Consider the following 13443-nt stretch of genomic DNA (forward strand, 5'->3'; position numbering starts at 1 on the left):
ATTTATTTCAGTAATGCAACTTAAAAGGTGGAACCAATACAGTGGTACCTCGACTTATGAAGGCGATCCATTCCGTAGCACTCTTCGCAAGTCAAATTCTTCGGTTGCTGAAGTGTCCGTTTTGTGCATGCGCGAAGCGCGATTTTGTGCTTCTGCGCTTGCGCCGACCGCGCCGCTTCTGCGCAGGCGCAGAACACGCACGGGGCAAAAAGACTTCCGGGTTTGCCGACTTCAGAAGTCGAAACGTTCGGAAGTCGAGTCATTCGGATGTCGAGGTACCACGGTATATGAGATAGATGCATGACATAGAATCATAGAGTTGGAAGAGACCACAAGGGCCATCCAGTCCAATCCCCTGCCAAGCAGGAAACACCATCAAAGCATTATTGACATATGCCTGTCAAGCCTCTGCTTAAAGACCTTCAAAGAAGGAGGCTCCACCACACTCATGCAAAGCAAGATATGTCAAGCCTTTATTTGTTGTAATTGTAATTATTTGTGCTTAGGCGGGTCAATTACAAATGGAATGTAATTAATGAAATGTAATAGCGATGTTTATTTTTGCATTATTGTAACTACTTGTTTTATTACTGTGGAATTTCCAAAAGAAAGCATTTGTAGAAATTAAAAGAGAAATAAAAAATAATAAGTTGCATTACTGAAATAAATGCACTTTTTGATGATATTCTAATTTTCCGAGTTTCACCTGTGCTTTGGCACTGCCTCCCAGTTAGCAGTGCTGTTCCGTTGTGAAGGTGTGGTTTATGTGGGCGAGCAGTGTCAAAACCCAACCTGGTCAGACACGTTCCTCTTGCTGCAAGACTGGGTTCTCTGCTGCTTATCTTTTTTGCCCATCACCTTTATTTGGGTCTCATGTGTTCCTGCTTTGTGCAAAATCAAGCTGTGCACCTAATGCATCCTTTTATGTGCCAGGTTCATTCGTCAGCGGAGGAAGAGCCCATTTGTAACCTCTTCCACCTTTGCAGACTTCTGCTGCTATCTGCACAGACTTGTTTGCCGTTTCCTGCTCTGTCCGATGAGAAAAAGAGGCCTTTGTGTGTTTTTTTTTTCTGAAGCAGCCGCCTCTCTGAGCCTTCTGGGATGCGAACAGAAAAAGGCATCTTGGTCCATTGGAAAAAGAAAATCTGCCGCAGGACAGTAGCTTTATTAGGAACAATTAACATTTCACAAAATATCAAGCAAACTTTCAGGTTCTTCAAATCCTTTCATCAGGCTGGTTTAGCAGATTTCCCTCAACTTTAAGCCTGATGCGAAGTCACATGATGGAGACCTGGAGGTTTGAAGACTTAATTAGATTAGCCTACATTGGGTGATAGCAGGATTATACCAAGGCCATTGAGAGAAAGAAACAATTGTGGCAAACTCTCTAGTATTTTTTAAAAAAGAATATAAAATCCATCATTTGCTCATACCCATCTCTAAGCAAAATACACAGGTTCTTTGTGAGGCAGAAAATGGAAGTAAAAGAAGAAACGAAGCTGTCTTTTATATTTGCAAAACTGGAGATGAATTGTAGTTGGTGCAATAGGTAAAAAGCTTTCAGATACAGTAGTAACTTGCTCCATTTCTGTTAAGGGAGTTGTTCTTGGGAAGATTGAGCATCAGGCTTTATGGCAAACGGCTTTCTTGAGTGTGGGAGAGGTTACAGGAAAGGTGAAGGGGGTGGGGAAGAGAGAGACTGATGTTTAAGTTATTTTTTTCTTGGGAATTCCTTAGAATTCCAAGCAGGATGTTTGACTGATTAGCTTAGATGGGGCTGTTTGCTGAGGACCATCTCATGCCTGCCTACCTGGCTATCTCAGTTGTTAACGGCCAAGATAAAAAGGTGATCTTTCAGTATATGACAAAAGCTAGACCGTCCCTCTCCTGGAGTGGGAGTGTTTTTAAAAAGCTGTTTCGAACTGCAGGTCATGTTTCTTAATAGTGCTTGTAGAACAAGGCACCACAGAATACTTTATTATACAATGAATGAAACTCATTAAAGCCACTAAATGCAGCCGAGCCCAGATTCAGTGGCGTAGAGTTCGGCAATCAGCACATCTCAAGATGTGCGCTTGAAACCTAAATTTGAAAATCGCATCAGTTACTAAGCATAATAGAGTTTCATCATCGTTGCAGTGACTCCTGCATTGAGACACACCCTTCAACATAGAGAATATTGGAAGCTGCCTTCTGTGGTGTCATACCATTGGTCCACCTAGCACAGCGTTGTGTACGCCAGGGATGGGGAAATCTCTCGCCCATGGACCTTTCACAGCTCAAGTCAGTATAGAGCAGGGATGTCCAACAGGTCGATTGCGATCTACTGGTAGATCCCCAGGAGGTTTTGGTAGGCTGCGGTTGATCGCTGGGTCCCTTTTCGGCCCTGCCCCCTCGCCGCCCTCCATTGTTGCACAATCTGCAGAACGAAAGACAGAGTTTACTGAGTGAGGCTGTTTGTTTCCCCAGCGATTTGTTGGTGAGTGGCTGTTCCTCCCCCCCCAAAAAAACCCCCTTAAAATCTGGGCTTTCCTCCTCCCTTAAAAAATGCTCAACAACTTTGACCTGAACCCCGCAAAAAGGGGCTTTCCTTCCAAAAAAAAGTCAACAACTTTGACCTGAACACCAAAAAAAACGGGGTTAGATCACTGCCAGTTTTTAATTCTGTAAGTAGATCGCAGTCTCTTGTGAGTTGGCTATCTCTGGTACAAAGCATGAGACTCATAATCTCAGGATTGTGGGTTCAAGCCTCACATTGGGCCAACGGTTCTTGCATTGTGGGGGGTTGAACTAGAGCAGTGTTTCTCAACCTTGGGTCTCCAGGTGTTTTGGGACTACAACTCCCATCATCCTTAGCTAGCAGGACCAGTGGCTGGGGCTGATGGGAGTTGTAGTACAAAAACAGCTGGGGACCCTAGGTTGAGAAACACTTGACTTGAGGGTTCTTGTGGTCTCTCCCAACACTATGAGTCTGTGAAATCTGTCCTACCAGGCCGTTTTCCCCAAATGTCACTCACCTGCCCTGGCATTATATGCGATGTCAGGTACGGGGGCAGGTTGAGATGTGTCTGGATTGACTGGGCACACACCTGATCCCTGCAGGAAGCAGGATTGAACTCCCTACCTATCACCTGATGAGTAGGGAGTTCAGTTCTGCTTGGTCACTATCTCAGCCCCCCCCCCCCCAGGCCAACTTGGGCAGGGAGGTGGTCCCTCTTGCCTGTCATAGTTGGCCAATGGGTTGTTGGTGTGTGTGTGTGGGAGAGAGAGAGAGAGAGAGATGGTCTGCCAGGTGGAAAATGTCCCCAGCCCTCCTCTATATGGGTTGGTAGTGCTCTCAGGAGACATTCCATGTCCTACTTGGAGATGCTGGGGATTGAACCAAGGTCCTTCTGCATGCAGAGCAGATGTTCTAATCACTGGGTTATGAGTAGTTCATTGTACACTAATAAGGCACAAATGAATGTTGCCAGCACCACCTGATTGCTTCCCATACTGCTGATTTGGCATGCAATAGGAAGTGTGGGAAGTTCCGCTGGGAAAGGCAACCTTTTAAATTGAATCACTTCTGCGTAATTCACTTCCAAACAGCATAGATCAGGCACCTCCAAACTTCGGCCCTCCAGATGTTTTGGACTACGTTTCCCATCTTCCTCGACCGCTGGTCCTGTTAGCTAGGGATCATGGGAGTTGTAGGCCAAAACATCTGGAGGGCTGCAGTTTGGGGATGCCTGGCGTAGATCAAGAAGAGGTTTTGCCAAAGGCCAGATTTGATAGTAGTCAAAATAACTGACATTCTGGGAGTCTCCAGCATATTGTTGTTGTTGTTTAGTCGTTTAGTCGTGTCCGACTCTTCATGACCCCATGGACGATAGCACGCCAGGCACTCCTGTCTTCCACCGCCTCCCGCAGTTTGGTCAAACTCATGTTCGTAGCTTCGAGAACACTGTCCAACCATCTCGTCCTCTGTCGTCCCCTTCTCCTAGTGCCCTCCATCTTTCCCAACATCAAGGTCTTTTCCAAGGATTCTTCTCTTCTCATGAGGTGGCCAAAGTATTGGAGCCTCCAGCATATTATATTCCTCCATTTCAGGGGGTTGGACTAGATCAGGCATCCCCAAACTGCGGCCCTTCAGATGTTTTGGCCTACAACTCCCATGATCCCTAGCTAACAGGACCAGTGGTTGGGGAAGATGAGAATTTTAGTCCAAAACATCTGGAGGGCTGAAGTTTGGGAATGCCTGGACTAGATGATCCTCAGGTTCCCTTCCAACAGCACAATTCTGGGGTTGTATCTTTGAAGAAGCTACGAACATGAGTTTGACCAAACTACGGGAGGCAGTGCAAGACAGGAGTGCCTGGCGTGCTATGGTCCATGGGGTCACGAAGAGTCGGACACGACTAAACGACTAAACAACAACAATTCCAATGCCATTTAGAACATGAGTTTGACCAAACTACGGGAGGCAGTGCAAGACAGGAGTGCCTGGCGTGCTATGGTCCATGGGGTCACGAAGAGTCGGACACGACTAAACGACTAAACAACAACAACATCTTTGAAGAAGCACTGATAAGCAGAGGCTAGGTGTTTCTGCACTTGTTTTGAATTCGCTCAGTAAATGGCATTGGAATTGTTGTTGTTTAGTCGTTTAGTCGTGTCCGACTCTTCGTGACCCCATGGACCATAGCACGCCAGGCACTCCTGTCTTGCACTGCCTCCCGTAGTTTGGTCAAACTCATGTTCGTAGCTTCGAGAACACTGTCCAACCATCTTGTCCTCTGTCGTCCCCTTCTCCTAGTGCCCTCAATCTTTCCCAACATCAGGGTCTTTTCCAAGGATTCTTCTCTTCTCATGAGGTGGCCAAAGTATTGGAGCCTCAGCTTCACGATCTGTCCTTCCAGGGAGCACTCAGGGCTGATTTCCTTAAGAATTGATAGGTTTGATCTTCTAGCAGTCCATGGGACTCTCAAGAGTCTCCTCCAGCACCATAATTCAAAAGCATCAATTCTTCGGCGATCAGCCTTCTTTATGGTCCAGCTCTCACTTCCATACATCACTACTGGGAAAACCATAGCTTTAACTATACGGACCTTTGTCGGCAAGGTGATGTCTCTGCTTTTTAAGATGCTGTCTAGGTTTGTCATTGCTTTTCTCCCAAGAAGCAGGCGTCTTTTAATTTCGTGACTGCTGTCACCATCTGCAGTGATCAAGGAGCTTCAGACCATATTTTGCGCTCTCTTTTTGTATCCTCCTGATGCCTTCAGTTTTATATGTTTATCTTTGTATTGTGAAATGTTTTTGTTCTGACTATCGGTCGAATAAAGTATATTGATTGATTGATTTTGCGCTCTCCTCTTTCACCCTCATTAAAAGGTTCTTTAATTCCTCCTCACTTTCTGCCATCAAGGTTGTGTCATCTGCATATCTGAGGTTGTTGATATTTCTTCCGGCAATCTTAATTCCTGCTTGGGATTCATCTAGTCCAGCCTTTCGCATGATGAATTCTGCATATAAGTTAAATAAGCAGGGAGACAATATACAACCTTGTCGTAATCCTTTCCCAATTTTGAACCAATCAGTTGTTCCATATCCAGTTCTAACTGTAGCTTCTTGTCCCACATAGAGATTTCTCAGGAGACAGATGAGGTGATCAGGCACTCCCATTTCTTTAAGAACTTGCCATAGTTTGCTGTGGTCGACACAGTCAAAGGCTTTTGCATAGTCAATGAAGCAGAAGTAGACGTTTTTCTGGAACTCTCTAGCTTTCTCCATAATCCAGCGCATGTTTGCTATTTGGTCTCTGGTTCCTCTGCCCTTTCGAAATCCAGCTTGCACTTCTGGGAGTTCTCGGTCCACATACTGCCTAAGCCTGCCTTGTAGAATTTTAAGCATAACCTTGCTAGCGTGTGAAATGAGCGCAATTGTGCGGTAGTTGGAGCATTCTTTGGCACTGCCCTTCTTTGGAATTGGGATGTAGACTGATCTTCTCCAATCCTCTGGCCATTGCTGAGTTTTCCAAACTTGCTGGCATATTGGGTGTAGCACCTTAACAGCATCATCTTTTAAAATGTTAAATAGTTCAGCTGGAATATCATCACTTCCACTGGCTTTGTTATTAGCAGTGCTTTCTAAGGCCCATTTGACTTCACTCTCCAAGATGTCTGGCTCAAGGTCAGCAACCACACTACCTGGGGTGTACGAGACCTCCATATCTTTCTGGTATAATTCCTCTGTGTATTCTTGCCACCTCTTCTTGATGTCTTCTGCTTCTGTTAGGTCCTTACCACTTTTGTCCTTGATTATGGTGATCTTTGTACGAAATGTTCCTTTCATATCTCCAATTTTCTTGAACAGATCTCTGGTTTTCCCCATTCTATTGTTTTCCTCTATTTCTTTGCATTGCTCATTTAAGAAGACCCTCTTATCTCTCCTTGCTGTTTTTTGGAAATCTGCATTCAGTTTCCTGTATCTTTCCCTATCTCCCTTGCATTTTGCTTGCCTCCTCTCCTCCGCTATTCGTAAGGCCTCGTTGGACAGCCATTTTGCCTTCTTGCATTTCCTTTTCCTTGGGATGGTTTTCGTTGCTGCCTCCTGTATAATGTTACGAGCCTCCATCCATAGTTCTTCAGGCACTCTGTCCACCAAATCTAAATCCTTAAACCTGTTCCTCACTTCCACTGTGTATTCATAAGGGATTTGATTCAGATTGTATCTTACTGGCCCAGTGGTTTTTCCTACTTTCTTCAGTTTAAGCTGGAATTTTGCTATAAGAAGCTGATGATCTGAGTTACAGTCAGCTCCAGGTCTTGTTTTTGCTGACTGTATAGAGCTTCTCCATCTTTGGCTGCAGAGAATATAATCAATCTGATTTCGATGCTGCCCATTTGGTGATATCCATGTGTAGAGTCGTCTCTTGTGTTGTTGAAAGAGAGTGTTTGTGATGACCAGCTTGTTCTCTTGACAGAACTCTATTAGCCTTTGCCCTGCTTCATTTTGAACTCCAAGGCCAAACTTGCCAGTTGTTCCTTTTATCTCTTGATTCCCTACTTTAGCCTTCCAATCCCCTGTAATGAGAAGAACATCCTTCTTTGGTGTCATTTCTAGAAGGTGTTGTAGGTCTTCATAGAATTGGTCAATTTCACTTTCTTCAGCACCGGTAGTTGGTGCATAAACTTGGATTACTGTGATGTTAAAAGGTCTGCCTTGGATTCGTATCGAGATCATTCTGTCATTTTTGAGATTGCATCCCATTACAGCTTTTGCCACTCTTTTGTTGACTATGAGGGCCACTCCATTTCTTCTACAGGATTCTTGCCCACAGTAGTAGATATGATAGTCACCCGAACTGAATTCACCCATTCCCTTCCATTTTAGTTCACTGATGCCCAGGATGTCGATATTTATTCTTGTCATCTCATTTTTGACCACATCCAGCTTACCTCTATTCATGGTTCTTACATTCCAGGTTCCTATGCAATATTTTTCTTTACAGCATCGGACTTTCCTTTCGCTTCCAGGCATATCCGCAACTGAGCGTCCTTTCGGCTTTGGCCCAGCCGCTTCATCAGCTCTGAATCTACTTGTACTTGTCCTCCGCTCTTCCTCAGTAGCATGTTGGACGCCTTCCGACCTGAGGGGCTCATCTTCCAGCGTCATAACTTTTATATGCCTGTTGTCTTTGTCCATGGAGTTTTCTTGGCAGGGATACTGGAGTGGCTTGCCAGTTCCTTCTCCAGGTGGATCACGTTTAGTCAAAACTCTCCACTATGACCTGTCCATCTTGGGTGGCCCTGCATGGCATAGCTCATAGCTTCTCTAAGTTATTCAAGCCCCTTCGCCACGACAAGGCATTGATCCATGAAGGGGGGCATTGGAATAATAATAATAATAATAATAATAATAATAATAATAATAATAATAATAATGTTATTATTTGTACCCCACCCATCTGGCTGAGTCTCCCCAGCCACTCTGGGCGGCTCCCAAACGAATATTCAAACAATACAGCATTAAATATTAGAATCATTGGAATGTTTTGGAAAGTCTGGTGGAGGTCCGCCCCACAGCTTGCTCCACTGGCAATCCCCACCCAACCCCAATAACACCTCCTTTCACCTTATGCAACTGCTAAGCTCCCTTTTCATCTTCCCAACCTGCTTCTCTCTTCGATTCTGCCGTCCCTTGGGCCCCAGCTAATAGGGCCAGTGATCAGGAATTATGGGAGCTGTAGTTCAGCAATAGGGTATATTGAGTGTTAGGGGAGGGGAAAGTACCTTTGATTGGGGACACATCATGCTCCTTCGGAGGTAGTTTGTCCACCTTTGTTCCCACCCTGAGCTTGGCTCTCACCAGTAGCTCCTAGAAGCAGTCGGCTTGTGACAGTGGCCACACCCCGGGAAGCAGCTTTGACTGACCAGCTAAACCAGGTGAGGGTAGCCGATGGGTCTCAAACCCTCAGTGTGCTAGGGATTTCCCCTGCATGCAAAGATAGAATTGAGCAGATGAAACTAATAGTGTATCCGATGGTCAAGAAGGTGGTTTCTACACATGCTGTAGTGAGGGCAGATTGGGTTTGTGCGCCTGGGAAGGTAGGCTATCTAGGAGAAGGAAAAACTCTGATCCTAAAATGGGACATCTTCAGGAGAAGAACAGGCTCAGGAGCAAACCCTACACAAATCTGGAGTGGAGTCCCTAAGGCGGTTGGATGGCGCCTTGTGTGCCTCCTTCCGACAACTCCTTCAGCCAAGCTGGTGCCAAACGTCTTGCTCTGCTTTCCTTTGGGCCGCATCAGCGAGGCCGAGAGGGGTGTCTTGTCTTCGGTGCAGCCCAGGACTTCCACACATCCTGCTGTAATAAGCAAAAATCTGCTCTTATACCCTCATTGGGTTCTCCATTGGTCGGAGAATATAACAGAGGCCAACCAGAGAATTTTGAGAAGCAAAGCCTTTATTTTTGCTGTTGCAACAGGGTCCTTCCCCTCACACAGGAGAGCAAGGAAGGAACCCAGAACAAAAGAGAACCTCCACTTTTATCAGTTTTCCCATCACCAAGAAACACCCCCAAAATACATCATTCCTACATCACAGCTACGTAATCAATACCTCACAAAAAGGGAGGGTTCAAGGTAGAAATCTGAGCACCTTTGACATAGTCTCCTACCTAGTCCTCCTCTCACCCCTCCCAGGTGTGAATTCCTAAACACAAAGAGAAATTAACAGTTTCCTAAAAGTTTATCACTATCTTTTGTTCGGAGGAGTCTTCCATTCTGAATGAGATGGCTAGTAGTCTGGCACAATTGATGGGGAAATGTCCAGTTGGCAGAGCCTCCCTTACAGGATTATGGCTCCCAAGTTGATAGTCATGTGGAAATGTGTGTGTGATTCTGGTCAGAGAGAGTCAAAATGGTGTCAGTCAGACAAGTTCAGCAGCCTCTGGAGGACCATAGGTTAGTCACCTCTGTTTTGAAGTTTAAATGGTTTCAGTGGAGTTATGTGCATAGCAGCCTCTCTCGCTGAAACCTGTGGGTTTTTTTAAATGCTTAACCTACGAGTACATCATGCCCAATTATTTATTTTATAATATTATGGGGCTTGGGAGGGGAAATAAAACCCAATTACATGGGACTTATTCTCACAGAACTTGGGAATTACCTCTGAGTAGATGTGTGTAAAGGTGCACATTCACAACAAGACAGGTCCCCGCCCTGGGGAGGGTACAGTCTAAAATGCAGTAGGGAGGAAAGAAAGGGAAGAGATTCCATTCAAGAATTTCGCCCTCAATTCTATACCTTCTTACCTGGGAGTAAAACCCACTGAACTCGCAGTGGACATGCATAGGTTTCAATTGTTGATCTTAAATCCTACCAATGTGATTTTTTTTTCCTTCAGTCTTGGTCCAGGCATTGTGTCAGTCTAATTTACCTCACAGGGCTGTACTCAGGAAAAAATGTGAGAGGGTCCTGTATTTCTACCCTGAATTCCTTGTGGAAAGAACAACTTACAAATGTGATAAGTTACATTTTGAGGGCCCTTACAGGGATAGTGGATGGGTTCTAATATTTGTTCACCACAAGGCTGATTAACTGGCCTTGGAAAAGTCATTATCTCTGCACCTCGTCTGCTTCAAAAGCTTGGTGTTGCTGCCACCGCTGTTATAAAAAACAACCTACCCAGAGTCCCTTGAAACAACTTGGGGATTTAGCACAAGAAAAGAGCCACCAAGCATGCGTAAAATCAATATTTTCATTACTGCCGGCTAACTCTTTGCACAATTCTTTAAGAATTACATTTATATTGATCTTCTTCCAGAAAGAGGCAGTCAATACTCTTCAAATGGGCACATGAGAACACGTGATAGAAAGCAGGGAAGAGAATAGAAAAGGATTGAAAGGATTTTAGCCTCAACTCCCGCCCGACAACTCTTCACAGTTAAGGCTGCAGCCCTACTTTAGTTGAGCTGTGAGTTACTCTTGTCTAGCACATTTTGCAAAGCTAAGCAGGGTCCTGTATGGTTTCAGATTGGAAGAGGGACCATGTGTGGAGATTCTTGCATTGCAAGGGGTTGTGCTAGGTGACCCTTGAGGTCCCTTCCAACTCCTACACTTCTGACACGTTTAGGAATGTACTGTAATGCCACAGCCCATGACTTCTGTTATCACAGTTCCTTCTGTGCGTGATCACTGTGGTTATTTTTCAAACTTTAATTGAATTTTTACATACTGGAGTTTTTGCGCCTTGTGGTCATTTGACCCCGCCGTTTGTGATGGGTTTTCTCTATACGTGTGTGTGTGTGTGTGTGTGCGTGTGTGTGTGTGTGTGTACACCTGTTACATTTCGTGCATCTGATGCAGTGGACTTGACCACTTCGTGCTATAATAAATTGGTTCGTCTTTACAGCGCCTCAAGACTCTTCCTTGTTCCATTGCAGCAGATTAAAACAGCTACCCTTCTGGAATATTGACTTTCATCGATGCAGAACATAGAATCAAATGCTGCAGAGTTTGTTTTTGAACTCTACCGTTCTGCCTGCATGTCGGAGATTGCATTTTCGAGAGCTCTTGGGAGCAGAGGAGGGAAAATCCCCGCATGTAGAAAATCAGAATCTCAGGGGGGAAAGATTCTAAGTCTTCTCCCTCCCTGTCAGTTCTCTGCTGGATCTTTCTAAAGTGTTTTCTGACCACCTCCGGGCATGCCACAGTCCACAGAAAGCTATATCACGTGTTTCTGCTGCACATGTAGATCAATTCCCTTATTCGGTGCACATTCTGGAAGTGTATCAATAATGTTCTTCCTTTCTTCTTCTTCCTTGCAGGAAACTGTGTTAAAAAATGGTACGGAACTTTTTGAAATGTGGGAGGAGCCTCCGCCGCCAGTTTACATGCAGTTCTATTTTTTTAACTTGACCAATCCTTTGGAAGTGGTTCAGGGTGAACCTCCCATTGTGAGAGAAGTTGGACCGTACACTTACAGGTATTTTTGCTTCATTCAGTATAAAGAGATTGTGCTTTGGGTCCCAAAACAAGATTCTTGCCGGAGTCAAGATGGATGATGGTGAAAGCAGGAATCACAAGGGTGTCAAAATGTCAGGACAAGTAAGAAAGGAGCTGGTGGGTGAAGGTGGGATCTGTATAAGTTTCTAGCCCTCATGGATATAGAAATAATATTGTATAAGAAATACAGTGGTACTTTGGTTGTTGAACTTCGACTCCCAGAACCATTTGAAAACCAAGGCGTGGCTTCTGATCGGCTGCAGGAGCTTCCTGCACTCAATCGGAAGCCGCATCGGGTGTTCAGTTTGCAAAAAAAACTTCGCAAACTGGAACACTTACTTCTGGGTTTGTGGCGTTCGGGAGCCGGTTTGTTCTGGAGCCAAGCCGTTCGACAACCAAGGTGCCACCTGGTGGCTTCTCAGAGAGCTTAAGGCAGTGTCATCAACCTTTTTTCACCAGTGGGCACATTAAAAAAAAAAAAATCAGAAAGCACTGTGGGTGCCAGTCAGAAAATGGCTGCCATGGGGGTGTGGCATAGCACAACGTGGGGGGGGTAGGGGTTCTGAGCTGGCACTGCTATGACCAAGGTGGGGAAGCAGTGCTGGCAGCGACACCAACTTCTGGCGTGAAGGCATTTAACTTCTGGCGAGATCTTGTACCCTCTGGCCTTTGGCACTGTTTCACTAGAGTCGATGTACTGCACTAGGATGAACTGAGATAAAGCTACTTTTCTCTCTCTCTTTCTCTCTCTCTCTGCAGGGAACACAGGCTCCACGTAGATATTCACTTTTTAGACAACGGCACCAAAGTGTCTTCTCTGAATCCAAAGAGTTACTTCTTTGAGCCGGAGATGTCCGTGGGAGACCCGGAAGCTCATCTGATCAGGACTATAAACATGCCTGCACTGGTGAGGTTTCTTTTAGGGAAGCTTGCATGGATTTTATTGTCACTTTCGTCCTGCTTTAATCAGAGGCGCCCGTGATTGAACCATACGCCTGTAAAGCAGGGGTGGGGGAACTTTGTCATGCCAGGTGTTGCTGAACTGCATCTCCCATCATCCCTCACCATTGTTCGTGCTTGCGGTGGCCAATGGGAGTTGTAGTGCAGCATGGCCAGCAAGGGCCGCAGTTTCGCCACGGCTGCTGCATAGAAGGTGCCTGTCACTCCTTGCTGTTGGTTCCTGTAGTTTTAAACCTGTTGTGCACCCTACACTTTGATGGTGAGGGGTGAGTAGTCTCTTTCCTTTTTTAAAAAAAAATGCAATCTGGCGTATCACCAACCTTAAGAAGCATCACAAAACAGAACAGATGCAGTGAAAAGCAAACGGCGTTCATACTCCCTAACCCCAAAGAGTGTGAAATCACAGTCCTGTGTGTCCTTTAATAGCAAAATTACTCAGACAAATGGGATGCGGGTGGCTCTGTGGTCTAAACCACAGAGCCTAGAGCTTGCTGATCAGAAGGTCGGCGGTTCGAATCCCTGCGACGGGGTGAGCTCCCGTTGCTCGGTCCCTGCTCCTGCCAACCTAGCAGTTTGAAAGCACCTCAAAGTGCAAGTAGATAAATATGTACCGCTCCAGCGGGAAGGTAAACAGCGTTTCCGTGCGCTGCTCTGGTTTCGCCAGAAGCGGCTTAGTCATGCTGGCCACTTGACCTGGAAAAACTGTCTGCGGACAAATGCCTGCTCCCTCAGGCAGTAAAGCGAAATGAGCACCGCAACCCCAGAGTCGTCCGCGACTGGACTTAACGGTCAGGGGTACCTTTACTCAGACAAATGGCTTAAAACTTGTCTAGCCTAGCTCACACAAATCTTATGGCTGTTACCTGTAAAACTCAAAAATAAGTTTCCAAGAACGGATCCTTTTTCTGGAGTGATTAGCCATGCAGTTTCTTTTCTTCGTTGCAGCAGTGACTTTACACTTGTTAGCCCATGGAGCAGGCATCCCCAAACTGCGG

At 45.5% G+C, this 13443-nt stretch overlaps 1 protein-coding gene across 3 annotated transcripts in view; it reads left to right on the top strand.

The window, feature by feature from the left end:
• The window catches only part of SCARB2 (scavenger receptor class B member 2), a 40717-nt gene that overhangs the window by 5664 nt on the left and 21610 nt on the right, over window positions 1-13443 (top strand). For all 3 annotated transcript variants that reach the window (XR_015947815.1, XM_060278371.2, XM_035103057.3), the window contains exons 2-3: window positions 11311-11468; window positions 12248-12395. Coding sequence is in view for 2 of the 3 variants with exons in the window: in XM_060278371.2 (XP_060134354.1) it covers window positions 11311-11468; window positions 12248-12395 (306 nt within the window). In the remaining variant the exon portion in view is untranslated. The remainder of the gene's footprint in view (window positions 1-11310; window positions 11469-12247; window positions 12396-13443) is intronic.

Source organism: Zootoca vivipara, chromosome Z1 (genome assembly GCF_965207765.1).
Source record: "Zootoca vivipara chromosome Z1, rZooViv2.hap1.1, whole genome shotgun sequence".
Taxonomy (NCBI): domain Eukaryota; kingdom Metazoa; phylum Chordata; class Lepidosauria; order Squamata; family Lacertidae; genus Zootoca; species Zootoca vivipara.